This window comes from Vespa velutina, chromosome 2 (assembly GCF_912470025.1).
Source record: "Vespa velutina chromosome 2, iVesVel2.1, whole genome shotgun sequence".
NCBI classification, from domain to species: Eukaryota; Metazoa; Arthropoda; class Insecta; order Hymenoptera; family Vespidae; genus Vespa; species Vespa velutina.
Genome location: NC_062189.1, coordinates 19,706,997 through 19,725,993, shown reverse-complemented (window position 1 = coordinate 19,725,993; position 18,997 = coordinate 19,706,997). Strand labels below are relative to the sequence as shown.

Below are 18,997 nucleotides of genomic sequence, written 5' to 3'. Positions count from 1 at the left end.
GCCTTAGTTCGTGAAATGTTCTATAAAAGTTAGAGTTACGTTGTTATTCTTTTTCTTATTATTATTATTATTATTTTAATTATTATTATTATTATTCGTACATACGTAGATATTACGGACGCGACATACTTTGTTATTTCGCTGTATCTTCTGCCGTAATTTTTTGTCGACTTGAACCAATTTACTTCGGATAATAAAGAATCCATTGTCCAAAATCCAATCTCTTGCGCTCTCGTCGTTGGTATTCTATGCATATCCGTCGGTCCAACTGGTTTCCATAAACCTTTCTTTCTTTGCAAATATATGCGCTTGTTACTTCCGTATGAAAAGCCATCGGTAGTACCAAGAATCGGATCAAGCTTGTTATAAACTTCGCTGAAACTCCGATTTTTATTAATACGTAAACGTTCTTCTAGAATTTCTTTAATATTCGGTAATACAACTGGTTCTTTATAATCTACAAATTTTGATATATGTATTAATAATTTCATCATCGTGATGATAGAAAATCTGTCTATCAACAAGTATAATTGGTTTTAGTAGATATTAATATGATATAATATAAAAGAGAAAAGCGTCAACAAAAGCAGATTTTACCATTGTTTAATGTTTCGGCAAAATAATTGCCATAACCGGTCAAAGTAAGCCCAAATATCTCCATAAGATTAATCCATTAAGATATTGCGTGTGTCGTGTGTGCGTGCGTCCGTCACATATATGTTATACAAGTAGAGATAAAAAAATTAAGGTTAAATTAAAACTATATAGCTTAGTTTTACTACAAATACATACATTGACAGTTTCGATTTTTGTTGATCATCGAACTAATGTCACTTTCAAATATTTTCCTTTATTATATAATTGCGTTAATATAAAAATTGAAACATTATGCGAAATATTAAGTATTTAAAATAATATCTCATGTTTGACTTGTAATGTTACATTAATAAAATATCATAAAAATATATCTTTATTTCGTATGATTAATACCGTGATAAATCATTTAACTTAGAATAACGACTTGCATGAAATGAAATAAGAGGTAAAATCTAAAGAGGTATAGATTAAAGGAATTGGAGATTATTTAAAAAATTGTGTATTTAATAAAAATTTCATGTTTTTAGAGAAAAACATTGTCAAAGGCAGTTTTGGCCATTTATCTATGAACAAAGCGAATTTTCTATTCGTCAAAGAAGAATTGCGTGTATCTTGAAAAAGGCTTTAATTTTCTAATACAATTATTTTCAATTATTTCACATTTTTGATCGCCAGTTACACACATACGTTCATTTATATATATATATGTATATGTATGTATATATATATATACATATATATATACAGCACTGCGTACGAACTAAATGTCCATTATTTATATTATTAATCATAAGCATCTTCAAATCGATCGTCGTGTTCCCATCCTTTGTTCCTATTACCGGGCTTAGGTGATATTGGATGTGTGAAAGGTTTGGAGTTACTTTTAAAGTTCTTCTTTGTATTATTAGCTCCAGGCCCTCGTATCGCTCTTGGAACAGTATTTTCTGTTGTAAAATTCTTTTTATCGGTATTCATTACCACCGAATAATCTCTTTGTTCACAATTTTCATCCTTAAACGAAGCTTTCTGTTTAGACTGTACCATCGAGGTACTACCTAGCTCGGATTCTTGATTCGTATCATTTTTATTTTCTTCCAAACTTTTTACAATTTTTAAATCTAATAGAAAATTAAATGATCATTTTATTTAAAATACGACCAACATAAAAGAGCAGATAAAAGAGCAGATATAATTCATTAAATATTACCTTCGTTATTTCCAGCATTATTAAGATCCTTGTTGTGCCTTTGTAAATATATCAAAACTTTCGTACCAAGATGAGACGTATAATAATCGTACAAATTTACAGGGAGTGAATTAAATTGTTGATTAGCCAAATCAATGATCAATAACAACATTCCCTTGGCTGCGTTCGATAAGGTATTATTTCTACTAAGAGTTTCTCTTACATTTAACATAAATTCATCCAATTCCGGTCTTTTATACATTCCTTTGCCATTAATAATAATCTAAAATGTAAAACTATATTATATCCTCTAATAATATAATTGATATAATTTAATGCAACTTTTGGTGGAAAAAAAAGTGAACGACGATAAAACCTGCGTAGCAACAAGCTCGATGTCTTCCTCGGTTGCGGTTTCTAATAACATGCTCCAATAATCGAGCAATGGTAATTCCAATATTCTTAAAGGTTTACCCGTTATTAGCGTCATTTGATAATAAATTTCTCCAAGTAAAGAAACAACGTTTCGAAATAACGTAGCACTTTCTTCTCTTATCTCTTTCCTTCCTGTAAAATAACGTCCATTTATTTTGTATTGGCTTTATAGTTTTAAAATAAAATAGAATATGTAAATGTAAAATTTTAATAAGGGACGCACTCTTGTAATCATTTTGCAAAGTGCTCAGCAATAGATATCGCATAGTTTGGTTCTTATTAACCTCGATGGTAAAGAATGTAACATCGCTGAATAAACTCGCTAACTTTATGCCAAAGATTTTATCTTCCAAAGCACGCTTATATAGCATGTCAAACATGAACCTAAAGCGTTCTATCTTTAATTAAGAGAAAGAAAGAAAGAGAATATTGTTTTAAATATAAAACTAAAAATAATACTTTAAAGTTTCTTCATCCTTTGTAGTATGAACAAGATGAACTATATCATTTATTTGTTCCGCTGGTATCAATTCATTTATACCAAGATTATTTATTCTCTCTATAATGTCATCGCAGACGAATTGATTATATTTGCTGGATGGATTTTCTCCTGGTCTTCTTAATGGAACCTCAGCTACCTTTACTCTTCCCCGCGATCGGCCACCACTCCACGATATCGTGTTTGGGTTGCGTGAAGATGGTAATGCCATAATGATATATTCTCTATTTCAGACAAATGTTATTTAAACAAATACGTCAAATGGTCGAACAATCAATCACAATACTTTTCTACATACTAATCCCACTTTGAATTTCGACTTTGTATTTGTCCAAATAAAAGAAATATAAAAATTAATGAAATCTTCGCAAAGTATACATACGATAGTAGTATACATCGATATAATAATGTCAATATAGATATTTAAATAGACGATATTAAACAACTCCATTATATTTTTAATCGTTTTTTTTTTCTTTTTTTTACGATTAATACGTACTTATTTCAAATCGATCCGGTTTATAAACAATAGATTAGTCCATATTGATAAAATCATACTTCGACTTAAGAATTCTGTCGTGGCAACTGCCCATCAAGGGAAAGAATATATTATACCTCGTGTCTTATTGCCATATAAATTATAACTTTACGTGTTACCGGTAGAGTGCGCGGTTGCGCGTTGCCGGCAAAATGTGACAATTTGAATGTCGATCTTCATTTTCGTTTCTACAATATTACCAGTTACATAGTTTCCTTCGCCGATGAGATATAAATAGTCTTATTCAAATAATTCTCTATTATGCGTTCACTTTTTTTTTCTTCTTCTTTTTTTTTTTTTTTTTTTTTTTTTTCCATAAGAATCTTTTTATTTACGTCTCTTGAATTCTTCTCTGTACATGCGTTTAACTACAAAAGAGATATTGTAGATATATTCTTTATTAATAAGATCAATCAATTATTAGGCTCTACTACATGACCGCTAAATAAAGAGACGATGGCTTTCTGTTTGGCTTCATCTGCGCCCGATATTTTCTTTATGATGCTGTAGTAGAATGGACGATCAATCTCAAATCCTACAGGAATGACCAAAGAAAATGTAACTAGGCTCACTCCTGCAACAAAATCATGGCAAATGATGATCAGATTAAAACTATATTAATTTCATATAAAGTCAGTTAAATGAATGATTTAACTATTATGCGTGAAAGTGCAATCTATTTATTTATAGATAATCGAGTATTAAAACATTGAGAGGCGTGTTAAGTATAATTTGATTTTATGCAATGAGTTCGACGAGGACGTATATGCATTTATGTGGGCGCGAGCACACACACACACACACACACACACACAGGGTGGAACGAAAACTTTGGTCCAGCGGCGAAGTATTTCCGTTATTTCTAAAAGTATGGAAATACGTTATATACGAGAAGCTTGAAGGAATATAATGTGATATAAATATTTTTTATGCGAGTGAAGACATGAGGAAGAGATTTCAAGGTTTTTCTTTTTTTTTTTCTTTTTTAACGGGATGTTATATTTGTTTTTTATCATTATCTGATAATCATTGTTGTCGGGATTATTGTCAGCATTAGAGGTCATTCAAGATTAGATATAATGGTAAAATTAAGCTTTCGTACAGATGTTGAAAGTGCTGATCATTCCTATCGTTGCAACATTGCAATCTTTTTATTGCTGAATCATGAACATGTCCTATGACCTCTGAACTTATTACAGTAAACGCTGCAGTAATTTATGTCACACAGCAAAAAGAGAGAGAGAGAGAGAGAGAGAGAGAGAGAGAGAGATGACCTTGTAGCGTGTTAGCTACGTTTATTGAGGTTTAAGCAATAGCAAATCTAAAAGTTTGAAATTTTTCCAATTTAGGTAATGCAAACTGAACAACAATATGCAGGCACCCTGATGTATCCAAGCGCGATTAGAATATTGCGTGAAAGCAGCTTAGATCTTAATTCGTGCGTTATAGACATGTGCGTTAAGAACAAATATATATCACCCTGCATAGAACAAGTACATCGCTCTGGCAAGTTGATTCAGTCTGTAGAAATTACATTATCAAACTGAAATAAATTTATAGAGGTGCAAATTAATTGTTAATCATTAATTGTTATTCCATATTATTACATATAACGGAAATATTTTAGATGAATAAAGTTTTTACCCCATCCTGTATGTATGAAATTATATTTATTATTTAATCATAAATATAAATACACATGATATACACGATATAAAGAAGAAACGATAAGAAATGTGAATGTCTCTTCTAACAATTGAGATTGGGTAAAAGCGAATATATCGTTTTATTAATGGGTTACAATTGGAATGATTCATAATAATAGTTGTAAAGATTAACTCTTCGGCCGGACTACATGACCTAAAAAGAATAAGAGTACTGGATCGTCGGATTCTTTTCCACAGTTTTCGATCACTTTAACGATAGCATAGAAAAATGGATGATCGACGATAAAATCAGGTTTGACGATAGCAGTCTTCAGGAGTAGCGCTGTAACAGAGGATTTAGTCGGAGGAAAGCACATAAAAGCACATTTAAATGTATCTTTCCATTAATATTGTCTAATTATGACATGGATAGAAATCGTGAGCGGACAAAACGAGATAACAAATTAAAAGTTAGAGTTACAATAGACGTACAATACAAATCCATAGGTATATACGAGATATTAAGAAGGACGATAATTGGATAATGGAGAAAAGAAAAAGAAAAAAGTCGTATTCGATGTGAGATTATGTTAATATATGTGTATATAAATATATTTAGCTTAGCCTTATCATATGATATAAATAAATCATTTGTAAGATATAATGTCGGAACTTTCATAAGTACTTTCATGTAATATTAAAAGATTAAGCTTTAGGATTGGTGACGTGTCCCTCGAATAATGGCATCATGGTCATATTGTTTCTTCGATCTTCTAGACGGACGATACTATAGAAAAATGGATGATCGATCATGACGTCTAGTTGGATCGATATACTCGCTAATACCACGAATACTCCTGAAACAAATTTTCGATTGGGACGTTTGAAATTTCAATAGAAATCCTGAATTCTTTCACTAAAACTCGACCATCATAGAAGCTAACGAGGTACAACGATAAAGAGAATATTGATAAGCGGATCCGGGGGAAATTTTTCAGCTTGAGGATTCGTACATGAATATATATTGCACTTTAACGAAAGTTAGAAAACGACAGGGACGAGATTGGAAAAAAATTGGAAGAAAGAGATAATCCTTATGGAATTGGTTAAGCGTATTTCGACATGTTATTAAATTAGATCTTTTTCTTTTCGGTTGAATTTCTTTTTTATCCCTTGGATCGATCGGTTATACGGCCAACGAACGATTTCGATCTTATCTCGGGATCTTAGGATTCCTCCTTATTCATAAGATTGCTCCTAATGATGCTAAAAACTAAATGTTCGATGCGAAAAACTTATTTCGATTTGGATAAATGCGCGGATCGAAGAACACCGCAATCGATCATAAAGATACGCGAGTGTTTTTATTACCCTACAATCGTATTCTTTGGTTCGTCGATATGATTTTCAAGCGACGTTATTATTATCGCACATCATATACCGATGATTATCATTATCGCACATTATTAGAGATCTTCTTTTAGATAAGGATGCATTCGGAAGGATATAATAGTAGACGGTTAATAGTAGAACACCAAAGGATTTTCGGATCTATTGGAATTATGAACAAATCGAAAGGACGATCGCAAACATATATTCTTCCTGCCGATGATGATTTATTTTCAATAATTTCCCATTTATAATATTTATTCGATTCAACGTTTGTCGCGCAAGGATTTGATCCTTTTTACAGCATAGCGAAATATACGAGCTATTTCGAGTCAAGTTGATAGATATAATAAGAGCTTTAAACGTGACGCAATAATACGATTTAATACTCTCTTAGATATATGTTCATTCGGCAAGGTATTATCAGAGAAGTATGTTTTTATTACAGATTCATTTTCGTCGAATCGACCACGCGTGCGGCTAACATTTCAAATTTTTATTCGACAATATCTCGGTTTTAACGATACTCCTCAAATGAAAAGTGATTATTCGCCTTTGGAATCGTCGCCTTCTTTTAAGCAGGATCTTTAGACCTTGTCGAGATTATTTGTTTATCTTTATGCTCATATATCTAAGAACGTTCCACGCATAAATCCGTCTCGACTTTTTTCTTGTGTCAACTCTTATTGTATCAACTCTTATCCATGCGGGGCAGTGTGCTTACGGAGGCGTTTGATCGCGTTCTGACTAATTGATTTCGATTTTCGTAGACTCTTATTGTTACAGGAAACACGATGAGTTCGTTAATCATGCAATAAGTTAGTTCGTGCGAACGTAACAATTTTACAGAAAAAGGAATGATTAATTAGAATCAAAGAATCTGACTGGCGTTTTCTTTTTTCGCCTCTTTTTCTTTTTCTTTTCATTTTTATTTTTATTTATTTATTTATTTATTTATTTATTTATTTATTTTATTTCCTTTCGTTTTTATCTATAAACCCCGTTGTTGTCAGCTTTCGCTCTTCTTTTTTCCCCCAACGTTTGTTCTCCTCGATAGTATAAAAATAGACTTTATAATTTGTTTCAATTAATTTGCGAATGAAAGAAAACGTCTATTCCTTTCCTGGCTTAAATTCGCTCGCGGTACCAATGAAAAGCGACAAATTGTTGTTTGTGGATTTTATCACGAAATGGAAAGGTCTGTCCACCTTGAATATGACTCTCCTGATTGGAAGACCTGGTCTCACTGGTCTCACTATACCACCTAAAATGGCCATTGTTAGTCATACAAAAGACACTTGAAAAAATTCTCAAATGCTTCGAGTTAAATGTTGAGACGCACCTATTAATGTTACAACGAGAAAAGAGAACGAGAGGCATGGTCTCTAAGTATCGGACATATAAACGCAAACGAAAGAAAAGGAATTCGTTCGTTTCTACATAGCTAGGGAATGCGGTCTAACAGGAAGATCTGGAGCGTCTCTTACCGTAAAATCGTCTGTTTTGGCGATTTGTTGAAGGGAAATTTAGGAAATTTTTCGACAAGGAAAGAACAAAAAATAGTCTCGAAATAAATTGTTATTCGGATAGGAATAGAACCTATCAAATGAATTTCGATAGGATCCCTCGCATTTTTCTTCAATTTTATGCCCCGAAAGAGTTAGCGCGATCGACATCGTGATCATGATCTTTTTGATTTATTTGGTAATAGATATGAGATAGATATGGTTAGTAACTGTTAATGGAATAAGTGATTTATATTTTCTTCTTTTTTTTCTTTTTTTCTTTTTTTTTTTTTTTTTTTCTCCCTTCAAACACAAATCGATGGGTCGAAAATTTGCTGTCTCGTTGCAGTCGCGAAAGAAACGTTGCGATAAAATGTCTAATTCTCTCATAGAGTTGGCACACCTACTGTTGCTCGGTTCGATTTTTGATAGCAAACAAATACGCCTTCAGTCTTGCAAGCATGTTTTATTTTTCACGTAGACTCGATAAAATCGATATACAGAGCACTTTTCTTTCCGTACTCATTATAACAGTTATCTTCAAAAGACCGAGGAATGAGAAATGATATTTGTCATCTCTGTTTATATAGCACCGAGACCGGCAAATCTTCCACCAACGTTTCCAACGAATAAGGCAATTTCATTGCGTCTTATTTCAAAGTGGAAAGACCTATTCGCGTTGAATGTTTTCCTGTACAGTGGGTTAGATGATCCTACTATATGTATATCTATAACAATCATTGATAAAAATAATTATAGTTTATGACGTTGCACTTTTGTATAATACAATTGAAGCGAACGAGTTTTCAAGCACAATGGCCATTTAATTAATAAAAATATCGATTAATCGATACAGAAAAATACGATATTCGAAAGCAAAAATAAATCATCGATTCTTGTTAAAGCCATGAGAAAATAATTCGTCTGACCGAGAGACAACCATTGGAATAAAGAAGCGAGACAATCATCGATATCTTAAGTATAGATTTTAAAGTTTGAAATGAATTTGACAGGATGTTAATTAAACGTACGTAACGTATAGAAATACATATAATAGCAGAAAGAAATGAACGAATAAATAATGAAAAGTCGATCGAATGAACGTTTCGGCGATTCCTTTCTAAAAGGATCGTTAGCTCGTATTCGATCGATATACTCGTATTTGTTATCCTTCAACGCGCATTCATTTGTATTCTGGCTTTTGAACTCGAGCGACAAATAAATAAACATTGTCTCTTTGTATTATAACTAAGAACGGTATGTCAATGTGGACCGGATCGACTGTAGGTCTTCCTAGTCTGTCTTCAATGTTAATACCTGAAACATTATTGCAGTTTTCCTAATAACTTCCGAAGAACCAAGAAGACAGAAAGGGGTCTTCATTAATCCAGCCGTCACCATCGAAGAAGAATTTCAAAGTGCATTGTCTTTAACTATTGTATGTACATTCGTTTAAATAACCATCAAACATAACCCATCAAACACCAAATCAAATTAAGTAAGTACTTTGTCAAGCTTGCGTAATAAATCGAGAAAAAAGCGATGACTGCTGAACGATCGTCGATAGTTTCCAACTAATGACATAACAATGTAACACTATCGGCAAGATTTTAAGATGTTCCACGGAGGATAACACTTTGGTATGTGCGTGCGTGTGTGTGTGTGTGTGTGTGTCTGTTAAAATCTTTAGTAAAGTTCGAGCAGTAAATGATTTATTTATTATTATACGTCGGTTATACGTCGAGAGATAACTCTATCATTTATTCTAGTCATTTTAATGAATACTCGGATCCGCAATGTGAGCAGTGAATAATTGTATGCCATTTTGCGTTATCATGGTTAAGAATGGTTTGTCGGCTTTCATCAGTTTGAATGGTTTAGGACGTCCTGATTTAACGCCAATATGAACACCTGAAAAGACATGAAATTTTGCTCTAACGCGTATCTTAACGGAACTAAAAAGATGCAGCGAGCTGAGTTAATACGACCCATCACCATTCATAAATAAAAACTCATCATCCTCGATAAAAATAAATTACCCATTTCAACAAAGCACGAAAGATGACACACTCTCGGTGAATTCATCGAAATTAATTGAATTCTTTTTTTTTTTCGATGGCAAACTTCACAAGAAAAGAACACGTTACGTCAAGCCAGATAAGAATGTAACGGACGGGAGTTTTAACAAATGCTTCGATATGTCTGTCTATAGTTTTTCATACATGCATACGTACCTCTCGATGTCATCGAAGTAGCATCTATCTTATATCAATGATATTCTATATATATATATATATATATATATATATATATATATAGTTTGCTTCGCGCTGTTTTATAAATTTAATTTAGGTATGATCGGGCTCTTGAAAACTAAGTGCGAGAATGGATTGCTTTAATGCGCATATCTGTATAGAAAAGATGATTCATACCGAGCTCAGCCTCGCGAGAAGCACGCTCGTCGAATCAATCAGGGTACGTTAATGTTAAATCTACGATGAACCATTAAAACGATGATAAGATATCGTATCGATAATAAGAGCAGAAAAAACGAGCACAAGTACAATTATTGAGCAGCTAATCGTCGACCTGCTTATATCGTGGCTCTTATAGCTTCTTTTTATGACTAGCAGCTCCGACTTTATAAATCTATCCTTGTTGATATGGAAAACGCGACAAGTAATGCTTATCATTTGACCGATAAGCGTGAAAAAGAAGAATGACATTTTATCTTTAGAACTCTTTTGAATGACACATACTTATGTATACTTATGCGTATGAACAACAAATGATTTACATGAAAACAAGAGAAAAAAAAAAAAAAGAAACAAAAAGAAAAAACGAAACGAAAGAACATGAAAAAAAAATGCGTGGCACGCGTGTATCACAAAACGGAGGTCACGCATTACGAGTTGATTTTCGCCTGGAACAGGACGAGATCTCCATATATAACGATCGCCAGAAACGGTCGATCGACATTGAATTGAATGGGCTTCGGTGGAGACCAGACGCTCGAAAGAGGCCTGATACTGATACCTGTTAGAAGAATCAATGAAACAGAATATTACAGACTTGACCGATCCAACTAAATAATAAACGGGATGGAAGAAAAATGATGAGAGAGAAATTAAAAAAGTGTTATATCGAAATGTATTATATATTATTGGTTATGATGTATAGACGATAGAGAAAGGCCTTGCAAAAAGAGAATTTGCATCCGCCTTGATGAAAATTAACACGATGAATCTTTTTCATCTTGTTATTGCTTTATTCATATTCATTTCGCGACGCGATCGTCGAAAGTTACTCCTGAATTTATATCAGAGAGATTATCCTCGATAAGATACCGAAAAGAAGGATACTTTTCTTCGACCGAGAAAATATAAACGACAAAATAAGATATTTTCATCGTTATCGCGCCGAAATATGATCTGACAATGAATCGAGACATTAAACATAATCTGTTGTTTGAAGTATTAACGCGTATTATTTTAAAAAGGTGGTAGTGATTAGGATAAAGCTCTCAAAGAAATAAGAAAAGAAAAGGGAAGTGATACGCGGCGGTTCGGTAGAAGAAATACATTCAACATAATAAACGTGTCACTTCGGTAGGAAAAAGAAAGCTTAAAATATTGCAAATTGCGATTACAAGGTGGATTAAAGGGTAACATATAAAAACATACAGACAGTTCGGCACACGCAGAAGCGCATCATATGCATACGTTATACGCGGATAATAGTACGTAGGTACCGAAGAAATTCTGAGAAAGTGAGCGAAATGATAAGTAAAAGAAACTATCGTTCGTTCGTCCGTTCGTCCGTTCGTCCGTTCGTCCGTTCGTCCGTTCGTCCGTTCGTCCGTTCGTCCGTTCGCTCGCTTCTTTCGACAACGACGAATCGTTAAATAGCGACAAATGTAAATTTCGACAGATCGTTTCTCAGAACTTTGCGGAAGCGAAAGAAAAGAAATAAATAAAGGAAGGAACAAAGTAATCGTTAACGATTCATCCCGATAGACTTTGTCCACTTCCATTTAATATAAATAACATAGAATATAAATAACAAAGAGCACATAAATACTTGCCATATAATTGCTTTCAAGTACTTACCACTTGCCCCCGCAGCCTCGCTACCTTCCTCGTTTACTTCGATGAAAGCCTTTTGTACGACATCGGAGATTTTGAGCTCAATGTCAGAGATACCTTCAAAGTTAGCACTCTGGCTAAAGGCCTCCTTTATTCCCAACTAAAGAAAGAAAGATCATAATATTTGGATGTTATATGTACGTCACCTTTTCCACGCGACGTCTAATACGCACGTTTTTAAGATTTTGATTAAGGTTGAGACTGCTCTCGATCTTGAATTTAGGCAGATGCAACTGAACCTCGGTCTTATATGCCTTCTTGAGAAGTTCCCCGATATCATATTGGGGCAATTTCTCTTCGAGCTCAGCCAATCCGTCGATATCGTTTGGCACGATGATGATCATGCTGAATTCTTCGCCCTGAGGAAAAAAAATTCCAATCCAATTTGAGAAATTATTTTGTCAGTTAAACGTAATATTTAGCATCAACGTGCAAGCGCCAAATTACTTTGTATGGAAGCTCGAGTAACTTAGCGTTCAATTCAGTAAGTTCAGCGTATTTAAAGTTTCCAGTCATGGACATGGTGGGTACGTTTATAATTTCGTTCTTGGTAACGTGGAAGGGTTCATTTTTGGTCAATTTAGGATCAAATTTGGTTTTCCAATTGCCCTTGAAGTATACAGCATTGACGAGCACCATGGCGGTACCACCATTTACGTTTGCTTCAATTGAAAATAAACATAGAGACATATTAGAATATACATGGAGACATATGTGATAAAGAAGGTAGGGAATAGAAGAGAGGGAATATTATATATATATATATATACTAACACGGGTTAATAAGATCCTTAATGCGTTTGTTGGTTTGTTCCTCGACCCATTGATTGATGGTATCGGCAGCCTGAATGTTTTGAGAAAAGTCCAAATTTTGCGATGCCGATAAAAAGGCAGATTGAGTCAATTCTTGGAAGCTCGGCTTCACGCTGAATTGCTTGTTAATGAATATTTTGTTGGCGAGACGAAGTTCTACGTCTTTGACGGCCTGCACGGTTGTAATTTCAAATGAAAAATTACATCTATATTATAATTTTAAATAGACAACGAAAACGAAAAGATTAATAAATGTAGGAAGGAGGTAAAAGGAAAAAAAAATGCTTCTTTACGTTGAGAGTACTGATGATATTTGAATATCCAGTTCTAGCTACGGACTCCTCTGGAAGATGAAGAACTTGTTTGAATTCTTTCTCTGTTTCTCCGCGCGAGCCATAAGCAGCCATGGAAAGAGCGATCGAGGCGCTAAGAGGAGACGTGATCAAATTGCCACGGTTTTCCTTCCCGACCTCCTAATGGACATTTATCAGAGGGACAATGAACAAATTATTCCAAGAATAAAGCGAGAATTATATTTATATATATATATATATATATATATATATATATATTTCTTACCCTGAAAAATAACGATGAGAACCGATTGTTTCCATCGGTGATGGTCTGAACAGCCCTGTTTTCAATAGGCCCTGCCATGCTGCTTGCAAGGCAGGCTATCAAAATAGCTAATACTTGTACTGAAAACAAAAGGATTCGTTCAGATTTCATTAAATTTTCTTTCGATCAAATAGGATTTTGTTACGATGACGTAACTTTAATTAATTACTTTTAATAATTTAGAGATGATCTCGGACGAGCTAACATTATTTTATCGTAGAGATAATAGATAGGAAAATTAGAGAGACTATTAATAAAGCGTATAATGATTCAGGGAAGAGCAAACATATCACCGCGGAAAGAATGTAATGAAACGAGAAGAAACAAATGGCAGATAAGACGTAATCGAGTATTATATGAAAATAAGGTCAAGATCGTTCGAGCTTCGAAAGGAATTATTTCTTCATTTTTTCCGTAAGATCGCATTAAAAATGATAGTTAGCGAGGAAGGTTAAACGAAAAGATAAATAAATGAAAGATGATTATACGTTTAATATGTTATTTATTTCGTTATCGCGTCGACAGAAAATTCGATAAAAATTGATAAAAATTGACGAAATATACCTTACAAATGCATAATTGTAAGTTATATAGGCAGGATTGAAAAGCCTTAGATCGCGTTAAAACGATCTAATCGGGGGGAAAAAAAAAAAGAAAAAGAATGTGCAAAAGGACAATGTACAAAATACCTATATACATAAGTATGTACGTAGGCTAATTCAATATTTCCTCGAGTCTCATCGGGAAAACCCATCGCGTAGGAGCGAGGAGAGACAAGATGTTTTGACATAATAATAAATAATAAATGCCGTAACGTGTTATCTCCACTAATAGCTCGAAATGAAGAATATGATGCGCGTAAATTATTCGAATTAAGTATTTAAGTAAAAAATCCAACATTTCTATGCTTCCTTCATATTTCGATCTATGAAATTTGAAATTTTAAACTTTACTTGCTCGAAGAGAAGAAAACTATGACAGAGTAAAAAGGAGAATATTAAAAATATCCTCGATCCATATAAAAATATAATCTATCTGATGTGTAGTTGAGAAAAGTCAGTCGATGCACATAGAACGTACTGTCTATTTTTTTTACTTGATCGGAAAGAATTCAGATTCAGTAAGAGAAGAAGAAATCGCGATAGAAATGACGTTCGCTCTTAGATGCGAATGCTGACGTACTAATAAGACTCTAAGAGAATCTAGTCTTCGACAAAATCGTCGTATTATTTGTATTATGGTTGAAAAAGGTGAAATTGAGACGTCCTTGAGAAGTGCTCAATGACACGACATTGACGAAGCTCGGCTCGCAAGTTATGCATACGTTAAGGTCGTAAATTTTGCTTTTTTTTTTTTTTTTTTCTTTTTTAATTCGATACGCGACTCAAAGTTCGAAATGACATGATCCGTGTCAAGTGTCTCATATTCGACTTTACGAGAGATTCATATTTAAATTCATATTCAGAACGTTCCTACTCACGTGTATACATGTTGATCGGTTTCATTGATCGTCCCGCTTCGAATGCCGAACGTTGACTAAGAAACGAGTATACGGTACGGTTATATAAAAGAGTGTTGTGCCCGAGGATCCGGCAGGAAACTTCCGATGACGGACTCGTCGCCACCGTAGGCGACCGTAGAGCACCGATTTCGAGTACGAATATCAGCCAATGGCGTTGCTCGAACGCAGAAAAATGAGAAGATAAGCGCCCCGGGCACAATATCTTTTGAATCTTCCTATGAAATGTAAATATCAAATCAATGAGAGATTAGATCTTTACTTGCTTTCCTCGAAAATCCCCGAGAAACGATCGATCGATCGATCGATCGATCGATCGTTCGTCCGTTCGTTCGTTCGTTCGTTCGTTCGTTCGCTCGATCGATCGATCGATCGATCGATCGATCAACGCGACTCACAAAACACATTATAAATAATAACATTCGTTTCAAGGAAATTCGTCTAATGATCGAATACTCCTTGATTTTCTTCATATATGACGTTTCTCATTATCCGAGATTGGTAATTGATATAAAAATTGTAGAAAACTGAGGTAGATTAACGACGTAGTAGAAGTAACGACGCCGATAATAATATCATAATGACGATATGACGGCAATGGAGGATTACTCCTCTTTCTTCTCGAGAAATCCTCTCATTTTTCTTCTTTTTTTTTTTTCTTCTTTCCATATTCTTTATCGCGTTCAAGTTCGTATTTAAGGAATTTATATCGTATCTGTTCTAATATTTTTTTACTACACTTTCTATGTTGTTATTTCAATAACGCAAAGATTGGCATAGGTGATATAATTTTACGTTTTACCTTTTCTTTTCTTTTTTTTTTTTCTTTTGTCAAAAGGATTCTACCTTCGAAATCTTTTTATCGTAAGGATCTGTCTTACGAGTTTAGTACAACAGTGTTTAGGCATCAGTGGAAAAATTGCAAATCGTCGACGCGATTACATATCTCTTTGTAAAGTTAATAAGAGTATACGATCGATCTAGAAGAAATTTGAGTGGTCGATAAAATCTTCTTCTTGTCTTTTAATCGTTATTTATCTTTTAATATTCGCTTCGTCTTTTAATGTCGTTATATCTATCGAACGAATCTACAGAAGCATTATCCAGATAGAGGACAATTTGTTGGTTTCAAGAAGTTACATTCGATCGATTCGACGATCTTTGACAATGTTAAACTTTTATAAATATAGATTTGGTAGAAGAAGGTCCGAAATGATATGCGACTTTGTTTTTGTCGATAAAAGACGATAATAGATAGAGGAAATAGATAGATAATAGAATAAGGAAAAAGAAAGGCGTTAGAAAGAGATCTTGAGGAAAGGAGTAACGCGACGGCGATGATAGATATAAGGGAATATAACAACACGCGGTGTTATATGCGATAACAGTAGTGCTGTGGTATAGACAGTTGGAAGGTGCGTACAAACAAAGATAATCGATTAAACGAAATGGATGAAAGCGCACGAAGCCGATAGGAATCTGGCAAGAGATATACGAGCACGCGTGTTGTCCTATGAAAAAATATCGAGGAGAATTCGCCCATGACCTTGAGATTGTTCCCCCCCACCCACCCATCCGTTTCGATATCTCGTTACCTCTTGGGAAGGAATCAGCAGCATTTAACGGTGAACCGAACCAACGCCCATAGAATGTTTGCGCGGCCGCGCATGCGCGGTCCCCCATTCGTCGTCCATTGACGACAAATCAAGTAAGCAACTCAATCCTAAGGTAATCGAGTTAGGACTCTTGTAGAAATTTGCTTATTTATTAGAATTCGAAAGAATGGAATTAATGGAGGAATATTTACCCAGCTTAAAATTTCCCCTTGAGTATGTATAAAGTGAGTAACGCACGCACAAACATTGAGAGAATAAAAAGTTTTTCCACCGTATCCGTATACAAAACTCACAAAGTCCACGCTCTCTCTATATGAGACGAGTGTGTAGAAGACGGCATGAGATCTCGGTATCGGTTAATGCGATAAATCGATACATCGAGGATGTTGTCAATAGGATGAGCCGATCGAAATTGAGCCCATATCCTCGAAAAGCGCGAAATTGAAAAAATCGTCGAGAAAAAATATTTAAAGCGTTAATGCCGAGTATTTGGATTCTAAAAATAGTAAAATAGTAAATAGTACCTTCTCGGACGATTTATCCTCGGAAGGAACGAATTCGATTAACTTACATAGTCGTTAATTATATTTCAACTTGTTACGAAGAAAGAAAAGAAAAGATAATTTCGTCGGGTTTTCGACGAAAAAAATATAATAAGAGTAATGAATACGAAATAATACGAAATATATTCGTACGAGCATGTGCGTCTCCGCTCCTATGACTTGCTCCTACGGCAAAAGTTATTTTTTTCGTAGCGATAAGAAGTAAGAGTAGTAAATTTCCTATACCGTTCAATATTTTTTCATAAAATACGTAGATTTTTCTCAGATATTATCACATCTATATCCGCGGATCTAAATCTCGATAAAAAGAACAAAACAAAAAAAAAAGAAAAAAAAAAAAAAAAGAAGAAATGGCGATCAAGTGTTTTTGATGATTTTTCACTCTATCCTTGTCTCGATTTTAAGATCGGCAAACACCGATATGATACAATATAAATCGATCGGATGACGTCATTTCATTAAACGCAGTATATAAAGGTTACGATGCGATTGATTTTTCGACGATTATTTCAATGACCGCGTATTAAATAACTCACCGAGAAGAATTTTAGGCCGTGTCGTCGCCTTAAAAAGGCGTATTAAACGGGTATATATCGCGAACCGAACTGACTGGAAGATCGAGCGAATGCGTATCATCGACGCCTGCTCGTCGATAAGATTACTCGCGTTAGAAGGTATTTCAAGCCAACGGAAATAAGTACCTAAATTTAGTTCAACGATGAGGATTGTTCGACGATGAATAATATTTATCCTCGGGTTAGTCCCTCTTATATTATACAATATGTACATACCTATATAATGCTTTCTTCTTCGGCATTGCGATAGATGTAGAGATTAACTGGAAGGGGGGTAAGAGTAATCGGAGTTAAAGGAAAAAAAAGTAATGTTACTCACGATCGGACTTTCGACTCGTATAAAGAGACGATCAAAATAATTATTATTTCATCGCGTTAATTATCGTCGATCGTTCGGTAATCACTGAAATTGATTAATATTACTTTTAACGAATGATAAGCTACGTTCTCTGTTAAATAGATACGTGTGAACGATATATCGTTTACGTTCTCCCCTCTCCTATCCCCCTAGTGAAAAGAGTATAGAGACCGAACGAGTACAAATCGACCAAATTTTACTTGTAAAAAATGATTATTGCTAATATAAATTATCTCCCCGTTGTTGCGGTAATAATGTAATAAAGATTAGGAAGATCCATAGACGTATGATTAGGAAATTCAAAGTGTTCCTATTTTCAAGCCCTTTCGAAATGTCTCGGTGAAATGGTTGCCCTACGAAATTCTTCTCTGTGATCGCAGCACTTATCATTGGGATAACCCTTTTTACATAGATCACAGCCACAGGTGGATTCTCGAGGCTCTTCGTGGTAAGGTGGACAAGGAGCGGGCTTTGTTTCGCAACAGCAAGGAGCACAAGGATCCTGTTGTCAGATAAGATTGATTCTTCAAGAAGAAAAATTTCTTTCAAATGTTCGCCGGAATTTAGATTTTCTTCTAATCGTTAACGCTCATTAACCTGCATTTTAATAAAACAACAGGATGGCTTTAGTGCCGGACACATTTCACTAGGTGCTGCGTAATCCCGTGGCTCTCGATCTGAATCTTTAGATTTTTCTCTGCTCGCTATATCGGCACGTGGGTCGGCTCGAGGGTCGGCACGAGGGTCGGCACGAGGGTCGGCACGAGACTCGGCCCGTATATCGATTTCTCCCTCGGGAATGGTTAATTGACTTTCGGCCTTTTTTCTTCTCCAAGGACACGCCGATTTAATTTGTTCCGTACTCCATCGAATGCCTCCATTTACTGACAATTGCAAATATACGATTGAGATACGATATATAATAGCTCGACACATATTTTCTTCTTTACCAGTATAAAATATTCGTTCCAAGATATTCGATCGCGATGTATTGT

At 34.5% G+C, this 18,997-nt stretch overlaps 2 protein-coding genes across 12 annotated transcripts; both read right to left on the bottom strand.

Annotated features, from left to right (window-relative positions):
• Nucleotides 1-1,205: 1,205 nt before the first annotated feature.
• On the bottom strand, nt 1,206-3,489 carry LOC124946824. 2 transcript variants are annotated; one of them, XM_047488140.1, is made up of 7 exons: nt 3,217-3,489; nt 3,016-3,036; nt 2,678-2,941; nt 2,442-2,602; nt 2,160-2,350; nt 1,805-2,066; nt 1,206-1,715 (listed from the first exon to the last, which is right to left on the bottom strand). In XM_047488140.1, the coding sequence occupies exons 3-7, from the start codon at nt 2,926-2,928 to the stop codon at nt 1,381-1,383; spliced, it is 1,200 nt and encodes a 399-aa protein (XP_047344096.1). In that variant the 5' UTR covers nt 2,929-2,941; nt 3,016-3,036; nt 3,217-3,489; the 3' UTR covers nt 1,206-1,380. The 2 variants fall into 2 exon arrangements, with proteins under 2 accessions (XP_047344096.1, XP_047344095.1); XM_047488139.1 differs by lacking the exon at nt 3,016-3,036 and having other exon boundaries at nt 3,217-3,483.
• Nucleotides 3,490-3,635: 146 nt separating this feature from the next.
• On the bottom strand, nt 3,636-17,901 carry LOC124946813 (antichymotrypsin-2-like). 10 transcript variants are annotated; one of them, XM_047488092.1, is made up of 9 exons: nt 17,861-17,901; nt 14,852-15,108; nt 13,333-13,451; nt 13,047-13,226; nt 12,715-12,925; nt 12,388-12,602; nt 12,114-12,299; nt 11,905-12,040; nt 3,636-3,829 (listed from the first exon to the last, which is right to left on the bottom strand). In XM_047488092.1, exons 1-9 carry the CDS (start codon nt 17,884-17,886, stop codon nt 3,669-3,671), a joined length of 1,491 nt encoding a protein of 496 aa, XP_047344048.1. In that variant the 5' UTR covers nt 17,887-17,901; the 3' UTR covers nt 3,636-3,668. The 10 variants fall into 10 exon arrangements, with proteins under 10 accessions (XP_047344048.1, XP_047344057.1, XP_047344058.1 ...); XM_047488094.1 differs by lacking the exon at nt 3,636-3,829 and adding an exon at nt 4,991-5,244; XM_047488095.1 differs by lacking the exon at nt 3,636-3,829 and adding an exon at nt 5,475-5,758.
• Nucleotides 17,902-18,997: the final 1,096 nt, after the last annotated feature.

Bases quoted from the DNA above. Each gene is read 5' to 3' on its own strand.
- LOC124946824 (XM_047488140.1), bottom strand. From the start codon at position 2,928: ATGGCATTACCATCTTCACGCAACCCAAACACGATATCGTGGAGTGGT. The intron at 2,603-2,677 runs GTATTATTTTTA...AGAACGCTTTAG, and splicing joins AAGGATGAAGAAACTTTAAA to GTTCATGTTTGACATGCTAT. The intron at 2,351-2,441 runs GTGCGTCCCTTA...GTTATTTTACAG, and splicing joins TTTGCAAAATGATTACAAGA to GAAGGAAAGAGATAAGAGAA.
- LOC124946813 (XM_047488092.1), bottom strand. From the start codon at position 17,886: ATGCCGAAGAAGAAAGCATTATATAG. The intron at 15,109-17,860 runs GTATGTACATAT...TACATTTCATAG, and splicing joins AAGAAGAAAGCATTATATAG to GAAGATTCAAAAGATATTGT. The intron at 3,830-11,904 runs GTAAGTACTTGA...ATTTTGTTGCAG, and splicing joins CGAGGCTGCGGGGGCAAGTG to GAGTGAGCCTAGTTACATTT.